An 18592-nucleotide genomic window follows, 5' to 3' on the forward strand; every position below is an offset into this window, starting at 1 on the left:
CCTGAAAGACAGTACTTGCATTAGTATGGATAACACTAATTATAACTGAAAACAAACACCAGGGGACGACAACTAAGGTGTATATCAATTGGAAAGCACTAACCAAACAATTGGTAAAATAATCACACGATACATAAAAACTATCACTTGACATGCATAAAACAAGTCTGTAGCGGAATAGCCAAGTAAGATTACCTGATACGCGCTAGAAGTGGTTGATAACTGCGGGCACGTCACGGATGTAGAATGTTCTTGCTTCAGATTCAGTGGATAGTCAAGCAGTTGTAAAGGTAAATTATTGTTTGATAATGAAATGCAAATATTAAAAAATTGCCATGTAAACCGACAGAATACTTGGGAATAATGCTATTGAAAATGTGCAATATAGCACAGTTCCCTGTGCCCATAAATAGATTTCCTTTGGGGGTTATACAATCGAAAAAATAATGTATTGATGAATGTCATTATTCAAAAAGCTATACACTCATATTAATATCGAAAATATTACAAGGGACACAACACCTAAAATATCAAATAATCCATTTGGCTACCTACACACTACCGCCTAAAGCTAAATCCGGACACTTGACTCACCAGTGGAATAGCATTTACGAGCAATTTTCTTGTCGTTCGCCGTTTATTCTTCTTTGTTACCCAAGATGTGTCGTACATGTTCGAGGAAAAGGGCCGGCTGCAGATGCGGTATCGATCACCCCTCTTGTCCTCAAAGACTTGCTGGACTCTACTTTCAAGCTCTTCCGGTGGATATCCGCAATGTCTGACCCATTCTCTTATTCAATCAACGGTTTTAGGGAATACATGCATTGTAGTGCCTTTAGATTTAGCATGGGTCTTCGAAGGGCAACCGCTAATCGAACAGGCAGGCATTGTTGAAAATTCTGAAAAGTAAATATCAAGATTATTATAAAACCTTATGAATAAAAATGTCATAAAAAAGTAAATGAACCATACCATGTTCAATGCAAGGTTTGTTTTGGTCGCCGGAACTATACCAGTTCATCATGTGCGGCTTAGTATTTGCATAAGTTACAGACATTTTTTTAAATGATGTGACTAAACTATGAACATGTGACTCGTCCCTTGGATGTTCTGTCTTGCATGAGAAGGAAACATGCTTACATTATAGACTGGACCCCTGAAGGATGCAATTCGATGACAATAGACACAGAGGAAAATAAATAGATCTATTGATAGCATAACAATTGAAACTCAAGTCAATAGCAATGAGACCAATGACCATAGCACTATTGGGTACTGTAATCGCAAATAGATAGAAATGTAAAAATGACCGAAATATGATTAGGATACATGGCCTTACCTTGACCAACAAACAGTTGGATTCAGCAGGCCGAGCAGTATGTTGCAGGAGAACAGGTAGATGGCCACAGGTAGCACACTGACAAGTTTGCTTGAAGCGGTCACAGATAGCACGACGACGAGCAGATTAGCATAGATCTCAGTGCTTCTCAGGTAAAAGGTTCAGGAGTTGACTTGCAAAGCACAAAGATGTTCTCATGAGACATATCAAGTGGTTTATAAAGTATTAGAAACAGGGGTGTGTTTGTGAATGAATGATGTGTGTATGTTGTGGCATTATGTGGTTTGCAGGGGGGCGGCCTGCCTCAGGGGAGGCCTGCCTGGAGACACGGGGTCTGAGGAGGCCATGTGAGCGATGGCCCCTGGGCGTGGGATACCTTTTGAAGTGTACATGCTGTTTGGCACCTTGGCCGTTTGCGCCTGTGACAGTCCCCCATGCCAGCGCTCATCCCCGGGTGTGAACCGCCTTTGATAGAGGGGGGTGGGATGGATGGGCCTGGGGCGTGCAGATAAGGCACAGGAAGACTGCTGAATGGAGACACACTTATGTGGAAAGCAGGGGGGCGGCCTGCCTCAGGGGAGGCCTGCCTAGAGGCACAGGGTCTGAGGAGGCCATGTGAGCGATGGCCCCTGGGCGTGGGATACCTTTTGAAGTGTACATGCTGTTTGGTACCTTGGCCGTTTGCGCCCGTGACAGGCCCCCATGCCAGCGCTAATCCCCGGGTGCGAACCATCTTTGATAGAGGGGGGTGGGATGGATGGGCCGGTGGGCGTGCAGGCAAGTGTGTGGGAGCGAGGGGCCATCAGGCCCCTCTCATCCTTTACTTCTCAGTAGAAACTCGGACCAAGTGCCTCCAGTAGTGGGTTCGCCCCTTGCCCTTATGTGATGTTAACTTTGGTTGACATTCGCGTAGATGGGACCACTGAGCAGGACACGGGGCATCCATTTTTGTACCCCCTTTCCACTCCATCTTGGTGACCAGGCCTCACTGCGCAGACCACATGGCCCCCACCCTCGTTCCCACTCTGACTGGAAAACTCCAGAGGTATTTGCAACAGCTAATAAATGTAACACAGCACTCTTCCTCTGAGATCACTGTCCTGCATGTGAACCAGCCTGAACTAAGCACATGGCTCGTTCATCTCCACAAACGTGTCCTTGCTCACGCACCCTCGCCAGTGGAAACTTACTGCCATTCTGACCCTGTGTCCCTGCAAGGTATTCTCTTCATGTGCCAGACCACTGACCATGCCATGACGCCCACCTAGCAGATCCCCAACTAACATTAGACCCCTACTGCAGTATATCGTTGCCTATCAATAACAAATGCCACATACCGGAGATTCTTGTGAGCACAGACCCACACTTCAAACAGTGTATTATAGTGGTCAAGACCCTTAACCTAAGGCCTGTATAATCCAATGTTAATTGATAGTATAGATATATGTGTGACTTTTATAGAGACATAACCGACTGAAAGACTTTGAACAATTGTTATTTAGTGCATGCATTATTGAGAATATATTATGTTAGCTTAGATAGTGACCACCCTGCTTCACAGTGACCTGACCTTCACCCATTCGGAGCACAGATGTCTGACGTCCATCCTTGAATGGAGACACACTTGATTCATTAAAAAAATCGAAACAACCGTTGTTAAAATATATGTGGTGTTTTATTTTGTATCTTATTTTGATGACACAAAAATACAAGACTTTACACATTGTACAGGTCAGGTTGCAGCACAGCGAGAGAAAATCCCCTGTACTGACCGCTGTCACTTGGGAAAGTTTCTCTTATGGCACGAACGGCACAAGCGGGTATTACTCTTCGAACGCGGTGTCCAAGCCTCCCGTGAAGCCACCATGTAAAGGAACGATAGGCCACCAGCCTGTACCACCTGTGAAAAGGAATGAAACAAACTGTTTTTAAATGACCAAGATAAGTTTAATAAACGTTTGTTGTCAATGACAATTCTTGTAACTAATGGCATTCTGCTCGGACAAATGCTATTTAGACACTGCACACTATTGAATGACTTTCATGCGTTACAATGATATGTATATGTAATTTTGGATATAGTAGAAGATCATGAAATAGGAGTGGCATGACAAGCAGAGTATACTTACTCGTTACTCGGATTACGAGGACGAACAGTTGCGCGAAGTTTGTGCATGAGCACCATCATTATCCTCAACATGGACCGTATGAGGCAGGCTGCCCTGAAGTCTGGCAGCTCGGTGATGCATTGCGGTCGTGGCTCGCCTTCCGTAATGTAGGCCACGCATCCCGAGTTTTCACAGCAGCAGCAGTTCTCGTCCTCGGTTGGCATTAGCTCGCACCGATTGCATGTGCACCAGGTGGAAACACCGTCCATGCGACTAGGTCCAGGCTCTTCAGCAGTTAAATCGTCCACCCAACTGCCGTCCGAAGACCCATCCTTTTCACGTGTTTCCCTTTCCAGTAGTTCCTATGTGTTAAACAAACTAAAATAATTTATAGCGGTGGTACTGGTATCTGTTCACACGGGCTACAAGAAACGAAGGTAGCTGACCAGAGCACAGAAACGAGTCACAGAATACTCAAAGTAACACAGAGAGAGTAATGGAATCGAAAATCTGCTGCTGTGTGTTGTGAAACGGTCTGTTTATACTTATTGAGGAAAGAGGCGTCCTGCCATTTCCATGGCAACACGTCATTAGCTGAAGCACAGCGAATGTTGACACGAGACGTGCTTTGGCGTTGTGAAATGGGCGGTACGCGTCTGCTGATGACAGGCTCAGGGGCGGGGGATATGATTTAGTGCTGCAAAAGCAGGTCAACCAGGGCGATGGGGCAAGTGATAGGATTATCACAAAATGGCAGCGCCCTGATGGCTGTTTTCGCGTGCGTTTAATGGACGAAAACTCGGGTAAGGTCCATAGGAAATTTTTCTAAAATCGAGCGATTTAGGCTTAAAAACACATGGCCGACCCGTAGGGACAATAAAACATTTTGACCGAACCATTCCTTTAATGCCGTTCATTTCATTGACATTTCTCTGTGTCGCAGTATTTTAATGTCGGAAAATGAACAGTTTGTATTGCCATTAACGTGTCTCAATGAAACCCTGTGTTTCAGTCAGCAGCCAGAACATAAAAACATATGTTTATTTGCAGTTAAATGCTCACGGATCGTTCTTTTTTACAATAATTCTACAAATTGTACATTTAGAAATTGTACATTTAGTTATTGCGGGTGACTTGAATTTGCATCTTCTCAACAAAGAAACCTCAAAAGGTCTTGAGCGTATAATATTATGGAACAAATTCATGAAGTCATGGAATCTAATTATGTTGAATGGCACAAGTGCAGCGGACTCTCCTCCATTACCGACATGGTATAGCCAAAACAGTCAGCAACCATTGATTTTATTTTTGTCTCCAGAAATCTTTTTGCACACACCACCGATTTTGCCATTAAGTCATCACAATATAGTGATCACTGCCCATTAACATTTAAGATCATGTTGTCCCCAGTACCAAATGTAGAAAGTCAATCTCTTATGGGCCAATATGAAACCAATAACTCTTTGAACCGATTAAAATGGTCTCACGAGTTTTTAATATGCTATCGTGACCATATAAGATCTTATGCAGAGATCTCTCAAATGTCGGTAAAATCACACAGAATGGTCCCTTTTGATCTTATGCAATTATATGCCACAAAACAAAACATCAAATTAAAGTCAGCTCAACCATATGATATTGCAATTCGCACTAGGAAAGCTCTGTTCAAAACACAAAAGAGACAAGCTCTCAAATTATCTTCACTTTTAAAGATTCAAACATTAAGAGCTATTAGAACTGCATATAGAAACTGGATAAAAGAATACAAAATAACAAAACAACAAAAAGAAGGAGAAGCTATGATAGACCAAATTAAAAACAAAAATACAGCACAAATTTGGCAATTTCTTAATTCAGTTACTAATGCATCGCAAGTGTCATCTCATATAAATGGAGTGTCGGAAAATGATTGGTGCAACCACTTTTCATCTATATATGTTGCTCCAACCTTGAGTGAGACCTCGGACATGATATCGTCTCCCTTTACTCTCAAATTTGATCAAGATGACATTTTTTACTATATTAATAAAACAAGCATGTCTCGAGCCCCAGGTCCTGATGGACTCTCGAATGCGGTCTTAAAGAAACACATCGACATGTGGGCTCCAATTTTTTACTCACTTTTTCAACTGATTATTCACCTTCAAAAAATTCCAAGCTCCTGGACACACTCTATCATCGTCCCTATTTATAAAAAGGGAAATAGGCAAAATCCCTTGAGCTATCGACCTATAGCCTTATTAGATGTTCTGGGAACAATCTTCTGCAGGCTGGTACTACGTGATCTAAATAATTGGTCTCTCCATTGTAAGCGAAGAGACCCGTTTCAATCCGGTTTTGTAGCAGGACTCGGGACAGCTATTAATCTGACCATCCTTAATGCAATTAAACTATTTTATGCCATGCGAAAGCAACCCTTATATGTCGCATTTGTGGACTTCGCATGGCATTTGATTCTGTTGACCGAGTGCGACTTTTGAGGAAATTGGCGAAATATGGTTGCCCAGGGAGATTGTTAAAAATTGTGAGCTTGCTACACTCTAACACTTCTGTCCAGGTGAAGCTAAATTTAGAGGGCCTTTTATCTAAACCAATCCCAATTGGGAGGGGACTCAAGCAAGGATGCATACTCGCCTCTACTCTCTTCAATTTATTTTTGATTGACCTGGCGGATGACCTTGCTGTGGCTCAATCTGATCCCCCAAAGTTGGGAAATCAAACTGTTGCCTGGCTTCTTTATGCTGACGACTTAGTCCTTATTTCTCAAACTCCTAGTGGGCTCCAACAATTACTGAATGTCCTTGATCTTTATGTAGCAAAAAATAATCTCACAGTGAATGAACATAAGACGCAAATCATTACTCTTGGGAAACCAAAATCGTCTCTACGGACTAAACATACATGGTCGATATGTAACAAAAAACTACAGATCGTAGATGAATACAAATATCTAGGAGTATATTTTAAGAACTTTGTCTCAGAAAATGCACTTGAGACAACAATTCAAATCAAATTAGCAGGGTTAATTTCACAGGCCAGAATAATTCATGCAAGATTTGGTAAATTTACTTGCATTCCGATCATGAAATTTTACCAACAAAAGGTAACACCTGTTCTCATATATGGTTTGGAATCTCTGCTTCCAAGAACCTTCAAGTTCTGGAATGGCATTGAAGCATAATTTTGGAAACGTATACTTGGACTTCCTAAGTGCACATCTAATATGTTACTGAGATTTGAACTTGGCTTGCTATCCATTCACGCTCAAGTTACATGGAAAATGTGCAGTCTTCTAAGAAAATGTCTTATGGGGATAAGTAAGCGAGATAGCCTTGCCATCCTAGCAAACTACCTTTTGTTCTCTACTCACTCATTTCCACAAAAATGGAGGACACATGTTATGAATGCCCTTGCTGACGCACACATATCAATTGATCTTCTGATTACAAATCCGAATCGAGCCAAGACTAAAATGTACCAGACCGATTGGCTAGCCACTCAAGAAAAATGCCTAAGATTAAAAGATTTGAATAGACTTCTTTTTGGTCACAAGGAACTTGGTAATATGGCTGGCTATCTCATTAAATGTCCGTCTGTAAATTTAAGATGGAAAATTTTGCATTTGCGTTTTAATCTATGGCCAGTCAATGAAATCTTGTTAAGACGTGGTATGGTCACAACGAAGCAGAGCTATTGTCGGTTTTGTAACGATAAATCTCAAACAGAAACACTTGCTCATATCATTATCCAATGTAATGCTTTTGCTCCACATCGATTCAAACTGATAAAAGAAATGACATGGCAACATGTTAGTCGATCCTATGATGAAATATGGTGTGACACTTTCAGGGCAAGAAGAATATCGATCAGCATTGCTGCTATACAATTGCTTGACATAGCATTTCCTTGTGCGAAAAGAATTTCCTAAAGGATGTACCTTAGTGTACTGGAACGCTGGAAAAAAAATTGAAAATTGAAAATTGTAAAAGTGGGAGAAAATGCACTAATAGAATCAAAGTTTTATGTGTATATTTATATATTGTGTTTTTTATGTTGAAAGTGAATGTTCATTATATTTGTTTTTTTGTAAGAAAAAAAATGTGTAAAGTTGTATCAACAACTAAACCAAATAAAAAAAAATAAAAAAATTCTACAAAGTAGTTCAGAAGTAAAGTGAACGTAATGCCATAGATTTCATTGAATTTTCTCTCCGGAAATGAACAAAAAGTTTTCAGACTCATGGAAAAAAGATTGCGATAGATAAATGAATAAAAGCACACGTGTGTAAAAGAATTAAATAAACGTGTTAAGATGATGAAAAAAAGTGTGTGAGGTGCATTTTTCGCAGCGATATTTTGTAAAACGAAATTAATAATGGGATATTATTACATGATACCCAAGAGAACGGACATGTTAGTGTAACATCAGAGTTGCACGCTGCAAACTTTACCACACTATCCTGCTAAATTGCTCTCCAGAAATGGGGCCCCTTTAAACAGATTTCTTAATTGGGTGAGTGTAAGCGACTCAAGGTCAGGATGTTTTGGTAGGAAAAGCAGACGTTGATTAATTGTGGTAAAGGAAGCAGCCCCTACAACTTGAAACTCAGTTCCAGACAAGCAGGTGCCGTCCAAGGCGAAATGCAAATGAATAGACAAAGGACACGATATGGCATCAAAGCCAATACACAAAGTCAGAGCATGAACACAGTGCCACAAAAAGCCCTGTTCTGTGAGGTACTTGATAATCTAAAGAAAATAGCTGAAACTGAATTTCAAACAACGGTACCTCAGCTCGGGGCTCATTAAAGAGATAGCGGGAAGGTCATGGGAGTTGCAGGGCGTGCAGGTGCAGGGAGTGGAACACAAAGAAACCCACTTATAATGTACAGCGCTTCGCAGCATATCTGTGTAAAGAAGTACAGAGCTTCTTTGTGAGGAATGCCTCAACAGACCTCACAAGGTCAACCAATAGGAACCGGGTCCAAACTTAAATTAAGTCATGCCGTGTGGGTGGCGATTTCTTGGGGAGGCAAGGGTGGACCTTCCAATTAGTGATGTTCTAAAGCGGATTTGTGATGTGTAGCCAATGATGTTTATACGTTTTTAATCTATCTAATACTTATCAAAATACACAAAATGTGTGGTTTGCAGCTTTAAATTGTTGGGCCCCAAATCGGCATGCGAGACGGTGTCCAGTTTTACGCGATGTGCTCTCTCCCGGCTGTTCCGGAAATAAAGCTGTGTTCTTTCGGCAGCTTGTGTGCTTCATTTTGTAGAATTTATTTTCTCCTAAATTTGTGTCATTTTGGGACAACTCCACTTTCACACAAGAACTCACACTTCCACAAGAATGGAACTGCACTATCCCTCCTTTTGCCTATTCCGAAGTCAAGGACCGCTCGACTTGGAGGTGGTGCCTTCTCCATCTTGGCACCATGGCTCTGCCCACGGGAAAGTAAATTAGGATAATGTGCCATTTAGTTGTGTTTTAAAGACCCCAGACCACACTCATTGAGCTGCTGCAGTAAGACACAGAGTCTAGTGAACACTTGACTTTCCTGTGGGCACTATGGAGCCCCCCGGTGAATCTGTGCTCTGCAAATGCAGCTAAGATAACAACATAGCAGTGATTTACATTATAAAGCCATATCCCAGGTAGGATGACTCACATGTCTTGCTGGATTCCACCAGGCAGTCCGAGAGATCCTTCTGGTCAATGTCGCGCAGCAGTTCCACAGCCACCTCCAAGGCCTGCACGCCTTGATAGTCGCGGATCATTCGATCAGCGAGTTCTATATACGATGCCTTTTTCCCCCATCTTCTGGATCCCGCTGCACTACCCTCTGCCGGCGGGTAGTTCTCCAGGAGAGATTTGCATTTCTGTAAGTCCTTCTCCTCCAGTTCTTTGAAGTGGGAGAAAAGTATTCGCCGGGCTTCCCCGGCCATCTCCCTCTGGTTCCTTTCACTTCAGAGGAGCGATGAACTGCAATGGAACGGGCATTCAGTGTTAAAAGGTCTTGGACGACAGTTTTCATACACTTTAGAAGCCTCATATTGTGATTTGTGAACCATCTCACTTCTGCCGGGTATGCTCACACGACGGCCTAAAAGAGTGAAGGAGACATGAGAAATATGTGGAACACAGTTTGAGAAGCTCAAGCTAAGTTTGATGTGATGGACCCAATCCACATCTGTGATGCAAGCCTCTAAAAAACAAACTTTCAAGGGTTCTCTCAGCTTCTCTGATTATGGAGAGGTCCATACTTACAATGTGGCATGCTCTTGCATAGACCTGGGCCGAGATAACATATAAGAAGTTTGACTATTGCCTGTTGTAAATTTGGTTGCCTTTCTTTATTTATTGCTTTTTCTAGCCACATGTTGCTGGCCACCCATAGTCTCCACTTTTGTGCTTATTCCCACTTCCTTAGACTCCTCAATGCCACTGCATCTTAGCAGTGAAGGCCTCAATTTCCCGCACTCCTCTCTCTACCTCTACACCAAACCCTCCTTCAATCTCTCCCATTCTCTGTTGAGGAATGTAGACCACTGTCTTAGCTATGACTATCCATGGTCCGCCTCTCGTTTCATCTCTGGTCCATACGCTCCATTCTCTACATCCATCAAAGCAGGAATGTGTCCCACTGGCTTATCAGAGAATCCCATTGCTCCCGTTCTGACTGCTCTATACACTCTCCCTTCTGCCAAGGCAGGAATGGAAGCCCCAGGCTTATTAGTGAAGAGTCCTGGTCCTCCCCCTCCCCTCCCCCTGTGGTGGCTCACAGTTTTGACTATATACACCCCGGATTATGCCCTCTTGTACCCACTCAGGTCCACTTCCTTCTCTCTCCTCTTCTGTCGAGATGGGAATGTGACCCTCTGGCATATCTGTGAATACACCTGATCCTCTCCCACGTTGCCTCCATGCACCTCCCCATCCTCTCGCTCCTAATGTTCAGGTAAGATAGTGGCTCACAGGCTTGGCTACAGATAGCCCGGATTCTACCCTCTTGTTCCCACTCTGCTCCACTCCCTCCTCTCTCTCCGGTCGAGGTAGGAATGTGGCTCACAGGCTTGGCTACAGATACCACTGATTCTGCCATCTTGTTCCCGCTCCACTCCCTCATCTCCCCTCTACTGTTGGCAGCAGGAATGCAGCTCACAGGCTTGGCTACAGATAGCCCGGATTCTGCCCTCTTCTTTCCACTCTGCTCCACTCCATCCTCTCTCCTCTACTGTTGAGATAGGAATGTGGCTCACAGGCTTGGCTACAGATAGCCTTAATTCTGCCCTCTTGTACCATCCCTGCACCACCCCATCCTCCCGCCCCTACTGTTGAGGCTAGAATGTGGGTCACAGGCTTGGCTACAGATACCCCTGATTCTGCCCTCTTGTTTCCACTCTGCTCCACTCCCTCCTCTCTCCTCTACTGTTGAGGTAGGAATGCGGCTCACAGGCTTGGCTACAGATAGTCCTGGTTCTGCCCTCTTGTTTCCACTCTGCTCCACTCACTCCTCTCCCCTCTACTGTTGAGGCAGGAATGTGGCTCATAGACCTGGGACCTGGCTACAGATATCACTGATTCTGCCCTCTTGTTCCATCCGCACACCACTGTGAAACAGGGTGTGTACCTTTACTATTTTGTATTTACCACAGAGTATTCAAGGTAAACAGGCCAAGCAAAGTGTTTGGACTGTTTTCTTGAGTTATTTAGGAGGACAGAACATGTGTTGCCTAGTTTTAGCAATCACGCACACCACACCACCCTCTCGCTCCTACTGTTCAGGTAGGATAGTGGCTCACAGGCTTGGCTACATATACCCCTGATTCTGCCCTCTTGTTTCCACTCTGCTCCACTCCATCCTCTCTCCTCTACTGTTGAGGCAGGAATGTAGCTCCTAACCCGATTCTGCCCTCTTGTTCCCACTCTGCTCCACTCCCTCTTCTCTCCTCTACTGTTGAGGCAGGATTGCGGCTCATAGACCTGGCTACAGATAACCCTATTTCTGCCCTCTTGTTTCCACTCTGCTCCACCCCATGCTCTCTCCTCTACTGTTGAGGCAGGAATGTGGCTCACAGACTTGGCTACAGATAGCCCTGATTCTGCCCTCTTGTTTCCACTCTGCTCCACTCCCTCCTGTCTCCTCTACTGTTGAGGCAGGAATGTGGCTCACAGGCTTGGCAACAGATAGCCCTGATTCTGCCCTCTTGTTTCCACTCTGCTCCACTCCCTCCTCTCTCCTCTACTGCTGAGATAGGAATGTGGCTCACAGGCTTGGCTACAGATAGACCTAATTCTGCCCTCTTGTTCCCACTCTGCTCCACCCCATGCTCTCTCCTCTACTGTGGAGGCACAAAAGTGGCTCGTAGACCTGGCTACAGATAGCCTTGATTCTACCCTCTTGTTCCCACTCTGCTCCACTCCCTCCTCTCTCCTCTACTGTCGAGGTAGGAATGTGGCTCACAGGCTTGGCTACAGATAGCCCTTATTCTGCCCCCTTGTTCTATCCCCACACCACCCCACCCACTCGCTCCTACTGTTCAGGTAGGATAGTGGCTCACAGGCTTGGCTACATATACCCCTGATTCTGCCCTCTTGCTTCCACTCTGCTCCACTTCCTCCTCTCTCCTCTACTGTCAGGGTAGGAATGTGGCTCACAGGCTTGGCTACAGATACCCCTGATTCTACCCTCTTGTTCCCACTCTGCTCCACTCCCTCCTCTCTCCTCTACTGTCGAGGAAGGAATGTGGCTCACAGGCCTGGCTACAGATAGTCCTAATTCTGCCCTCTTGTTTCCACTCTGCTCCACTTCCTCCCCTCTCCTCTACTGTTGGCGACAGGAAGGTGGCTCACAGACCTGTCTACAGATACCCCTGATTCGGCCCTCTTGTTCCCTCTCTGCTCCACCCCATGCGCTATCCTCTACTGTTGAGGCAGGAACGCAGCTCACAGACCTGGCTACAGATACCCCTGATTCTGCCCTCTTGTTTCCACTCTGCTCCACTCCCTCCTCTCTCCTCTACTGTTGAGGTAGGAATGCGACTCACAGGCTTGGCTACAGATACCCCTGATTCTGCCCTCTTGTTTCCACTCTGCTCCACTCCCTCCTCTCTCCTCTACTGTCGGTGGTAGGAATGCGGCTCACAGGCTTGGCTACAGATACCCCTGATTCTGCCCTCTTGTTTCCACTCTGCTCCACTTCCTCCTCTCTCCTCTACTGTCAGGGTAGGAATGTGGCTCACAGGCTTGGCTACAGATACCCCTGATTCTAGCCTCTTGTTCCCACTCTGCTCCACTCCCTCCTCTCTCCTCTACTGTTGAGGTAGGAATGTGGCTCATAGACCTGGCTACAGATATCACTGATTCTGCCCTCTTGTTCCATCCGCACACCACTGTGAAACAGGGTGTGTACCTTTACTATTTTGTATTTACCACAGAGTATTCAAGGTAAACAGGCCAAGCAAAGTGTTTGGACTGTTTTCTTGATTTATTTAGGAGGACAGAACATGTGTTACCTAGTTTTAGCAATCACGCACACCACACCACCCTCTCGCTCCTACTGTTCAGGTAGGATAGTGGCTCACAGGCTTGGCTACATATACCCCTGATTCTGCCCTCTTGTTCCCACTCTGCTCCACTCCCTCTTCTCTCCTCTACTGTTGAGGCAGGAATGCGGCTCATAGACCTGGCTACAGATAGCCTTGATTCTACCCTCTTGTTTCCACTCTGCTCCACTCCCTCTTCTCTCCTCTACTGTCGGGGTAGGAATGTGGCTCACAGGCTTAGCTACAGATAGCCCTAATTCTGCCCTCTTGTACCATCCCTGCACCACCCCATCCTCCCGCCCCAACTGTTGAGGCTAAAATGTGGGTCACAGGCTTGGCTACAGATACTGCCCTGAGTCTGCCCTCTTGTTCCCACTCTGCTGCACTTCCTCCCCTCTCCCCATCTGTCAAGGTGGACATGTGGCTCTTGGGCTTATCTTTGAATATCCCAGATCCTCTCGCTTGATCTCTCACTGCTCCAATCCCTCCACTGTCCCGTTCTGTCGCAGAAGGAAACTAGCCCTCTATCGTGCATGTTATATGCACATGATCCTCACATTGTACTCTTTCTCACTGCACTACTTCTTTTCGCTCCTTTTCTTTACGCTTAAAAATGGCCCCTAGGCTTAGCTTCGAATACCCCCGATTTCTACGCCGCTTTCGCTCCCCCACTCCTTTCTCTCCTATTTTCAGGGTTAGAATGCAATCTTTGCATTTGGCTGTAAAAGTCTCTACACCCCACTGCCACTCTCGTCTCAAGCTGTCAGTTACTACAAAGTACCACATTACAAAGCCCCCAGGTCATGTTCGAAGTGTGCACCTTGACGTCATGGCGTGTGGCTCGCTGCGACAATGTCAATGGTTCTCTAGAAATAAATGATTTCCTCTAACCTAACGATAGCCTTTCAATAGAAAACAGCATTTCAATTTCTTCAACCTGTGAATATTGTTCCATATATCCTTTGTGTGAACATGAAACCTGAAACTATTGGATGCATCGTTGACGGTATAACGTCCTTTCAACGCCAGGCATTTTAACGTGTGCATTTTAAACGTGTACGAAATTACGAAAAGGGTTAACTAATTTTTACGTGTCCATTTTAAATGTGTACGAAATTGCCAAAAAGGTTAACACATTTTTTTGGGGGTAGAGGGGGTGGGAAAAAGCGATAAGGGGTTGCGGGGGGGTCGAGAATAGTAAAATAAAAGAAATCGGTGGTGGAGTGGGGTTTTGGGTCAATAACCTTTTTTGTTATTTTGTACACGTTTAAAAGGCAATCGTAAAAATGCTTCAGGATGAAATAACATAGAACATAGAACCTCGTTGACACCGCTTGAAGCACATGGAAACTTTGCATAGATTAATAAGCAAGTTAAATGTTGAGCCTCAGTACTGAAAATAATCAATGTTACTGTGGTTTTTCTGGATGATTTAGAGTTATAATTTTGTGAGGGTAAAAAATCTGTTACATTTTTTCTACTGTATTTGTATTTTGTATTTAATTTATTTGTATAGTACTTTTGCCAAAGAGGTGGACAAGTAAAAATGGTACAATACAACAATGGAGCAGATCAGTGATTATCCGACAAGAGTAAATCATTTTTTATGTTCTGGATAAAGAGGGAAAGAAGCGAATATGTAAAGGGAGAGTGTTCAAGTGTTTGGAGGCCAGGAGTCCAAAAGAACACAAACAGGAAGATGCACGGGGGCTTAAATGAAGGGTGCGGTCAGAAATATTATTGTCCCTATGGTTCGACCATGTGTTTTTAACCATAAATCAATGGATTGTACAAACATATAATATGCACCTTACCCAAGTTTTCGTCTCTTAAACATGCAAAATCAGGCAGCAGGGCGTGGTTATCTTGTCATCATCTTATCACTTGCCGCATCGCCCTCTGTGACCTGCCTTTGCAGCACTAAATCATATCCCCGCCCCTGAGCCTGACATCACTAGACGCATACCGCCCATTTCACAACGCCAAAGCATGTCTCGTGTCAACATTCTCTGCGCTTCAGCTAATGACGTGTCACCATGGAAACGGCAGGAAGCCTCTTTCCTCGATAAGTATAAACAGACCGTTTCACAACACACAACAGCATATTTTCTTTTCCATTCCTCTCACTGTATTTCTTTGAGTATTCTGTGACTCGTTTATGTGCTCTGGTCAGCTACCTTTGTTGCTTGTAGCCCGTGTGAACAGATACCAGTACCACCGCTATAAATTATTTTTGTTTCTTTACCACACAATGGCAACAATAATGCCCTACCTGTACGAGCCTGAGTATTCCGAGGAGGAATTACTGGAAAGAGAAAGATGCGGAAACGATGGGGCTTCGGACAACAGTTGGGAGGACGAATCAATAGATCAAGAGCCTGGGCCTAGTCGCATGGACGGCGTCTGCACCTGGTGTACCTGCAATGGGTGCGCGCTAATGCCAACCGAGGAGAACTGCTGCTGCCGAGAAAACTCTGGATGCTTGTCCTACATATCGCAAGGCGATCCACAGCCGCAATGCGTTACCGAGCTGCCAGACTTCAGGGCAGCCTGCCTCACACGGTCCGTGTTGAGGATTTTGATGGTGCTTATGCACGAACTTTGGGCAACAATTCACCCTCGTAATTCAAGTAACGAGTATGTATAGTCTGGTTGTGATGTCAGTTAGGCCACTACTATTTCATGGTTGTCTCCTATATTCTCGTAACTTCAAAATATCATTGTCATATCAGCTTAGTCTTGCAATTCTCTAGTAATAGTCGCATAAAAGTTGTTCGATATTGTGCAGTGTCTAGTTAGCATTTGTCCTGGCAAAAATGCCATTGGATACAAGAATTGTCATTGAAAACTAAGGTTTAATACACTTATCTTGTTCATTTAAAAACAGTTTGTATCTTTCTCTTCCACAGGTGGTACCGGCTGGTGGCCTATCGTTCGTTTACATGGTGGCTTCATGGGAGGCTTGGACACCGCGTTCGACGAGTAATACCCGCCTGTGTCGTTGGTGCCATTAGAGAAACTTTCCCCAGGGACAGCGGTCAGTACAGGGGATTTTCCCTTGCTGTGCTGCAACCAGACCTTTACAATGTTTAGTAGTTTTGTGCCATCAAAATAAGAAACCAAATAAAAAACATATTGTTTTATCAATGGTTGTTTCAGTTTTTAAGTGAATCAAGTGTGTTTCCATTCAGCAGTGTTCCGGTGCCTTGGCTGCACGCCCCAGGCCCATCCATCCACCCCTCCAGAATCAATGACTGTTAGCACCTGTGGCCTTGCCCTCCCAAGGGGGGCTGGCAGGGGTGGGAACGGCCAAGGTGCCAAACACCACGTACACTTGAAAAGGTATCTTACGCCCAGGGGCCATTGTTCACATGGCCTCCTCAGATCCTGTGTCTCCAGGCAGGCTCCCCTTGAAGCAGCCCCCCCCCACGCAATCCACATAATACTGTTCCGGTGCCTTGCCTGCATGCCCCCGGCCCATCCATCCACCCCTCCAGAATCAACGACTGTTAGCATCTGTGGCCGTGCCCTCCCAAGGGGGGCTGGCAGGGGTGGGAACGGCCAAGGTGCCAAACACCATGTACACTTCAAAAGGTATTTTACGCCCAGGGGCCATTGTTCACATGGCCTCCTCAGACCCCGTATCTCCAGGCAGGCTCCCCTTGAAGCAGGCCGCGCCCCTGCACTGCACATAATACCACGACATATACACGTCATTCATTCACAAACACACCCCTTTTTGTAATTCTTTATAAACCACTTGATATTTATCATGAGAACATCTTTGAGCACTGCAAGTCAACTCGTGAACGTGCTACTCGAGAAGCCCGATGACCGATGCTAATCTGCTCTTCATTGTATTATCTGTGAACTTCTGTGACCGCTTCGAGTGAACTCGTCAGTTTGCTACCTGTGAACATCTCCCTGTTCTCCTGCCACTAACTACTATGCTTGCTGAATCTAACTGTTTGTTGGTCAAGGTAAGGGCATGTATCCTAATCATATCTCCTTCATTTGTAAATGTATATCTATTTCGAAGTAACGTACTCAGTAGTGCTATGTTAATTTGTCTAATTGCTATTGACTTGAGTTTCTTTTGTTATGTTATCGGTATATCAATTTTTATCAGTGTCAACTGGCATCGAATTGCATCCTTCACGGACCGTGTCTATAGTATAACCATGTTTCCTTTTCATTCACGATAGAACATTCAAGGGACGAGTGACATGTTCTGATTTTCAACACATCAATGAATTGTTTGTGAAAGTTATCCTATAATACAGCCGCCCACGCTGCTCTGGTTTTGCTGTGGTGCCCAAAAGAAAGCGTGCAATGAACAATATATGGGCCAATTCATTCTCACATTTTGATGCAAAATAATTTTTTAATAATGTTGACCATTATTTTGCAGAATTTACAACAATGCCTGCATGTTCTATTTTCGGTTGCCCTTCCAAGACCCATGACAAATCTGAAGGCATTACAATGCATGTATTCCCTAAAACTGTTGATCGAATAAGAGAATGGGTCAGATATTGCGGATATCCACCTGAAGAGCTTGAAAGTAGAGTCAAACAAGTCTTGGAGGACAAGAGGTGTCTTCGATACCGCATCTGCAGCCTGCACTTCACCCCGAATATGTACGACACATCCTTGTACACAAAGAAGGAACAACCGAGAACAACTCGAAAATTGCTCCCAAACGCTATTGCGACTTTATTCGTGAAAATGCCGCAACATGTGAGTCACGCTTCCGGATTTAGCTTTACACCTGTATTTTAGGTGCAAATGTCAACTATAATACTTTCGATATTTATATGATTGAATAGCTGTTAAAATAATGACTTTTTTGCTAAACATCAGTCCTTGTTTTTGAGAACCCTCATAGAAAATTGATTTATGGGCACAGATAACTATGCTATATTATGCCTTTACACAAGCATAATTTTCTCGTATTCAGTCTCCTTAAATGCCACTTTTTAATGTTGGAATTTCTAAATCGAATAATACATGACCTTTACAACTCCATGACTATCCACCGAATATGAAGCAACAAGATTCAAAATCCATGTCTTGCCTGGAGTCATCAACCACTACGAGCGTGCATCAGGTAACCTTACCTAGCTATTCTGTTCCAGACTGGTTTTATGCACGTAGTTTCAGATAATGTGATCATATTTTCGCAACGTATCATTGCTTTACACAATGTTTATCGTGGTTTGATATTGATATGTACCTTTGTCAGCGTCCCAATATGTGTGTTCAATTTCCAATATTTTCATCCTTACTAATGCAAGTACTGTGTTCCAGGGAGATGCTGAAGCGTTCACTACAATAACAACATCCCTCATAGTAGATCCGGAGCCAGAGTTGTGGGTCTTGACAGTTCAATTGGACGAGATAATCTGATCATATTTACATATTGTGTAATTGTTTTACACAATGTTTCATTCGTACTTTGCTATCGATATGTACCTTTGTTGTCTTTCCAAATTGTGTGTTCAGTTTCCAATATTTTAATCCTAACTAAGGCAAGTACTGTGTTTCAGGGAGATGCTTGAGCGTCCCCTAAAATTACATTATCCCTTGTAGTTGTT

General features: G+C 44.2%; 1 protein-coding gene across 2 annotated transcripts in view; it reads right to left on the minus strand.

Annotated features, from left to right (window-relative positions):
- The window catches only part of LOC138452986 (NACHT, LRR and PYD domains-containing protein 3-like), a 412210-nt gene that overhangs the window by 224792 nt on the left and 168826 nt on the right, over nucleotides 1-18592 (minus strand). For both annotated transcript variants that reach the window (XM_069605366.1, XM_069605365.1), the window contains exon 2: nucleotides 9119-9432. In XM_069605366.1, the coding sequence (XP_069461467.1) occupies nucleotides 9119-9395 (277 nt within the window). In that variant the 5' untranslated portion in view covers nucleotides 9396-9432. The remainder of the gene's footprint in view (nucleotides 1-9118; nucleotides 9433-18592) is intronic.

This window comes from Ambystoma mexicanum, chromosome 4p (assembly GCF_040938575.1).
Source record: "Ambystoma mexicanum isolate Mex_15411 chromosome 4p, UKY_AmexF1_1, whole genome shotgun sequence".
Lineage (NCBI taxonomy): Eukaryota > Metazoa > Chordata > Amphibia > Caudata > Ambystomatidae > Ambystoma > Ambystoma mexicanum.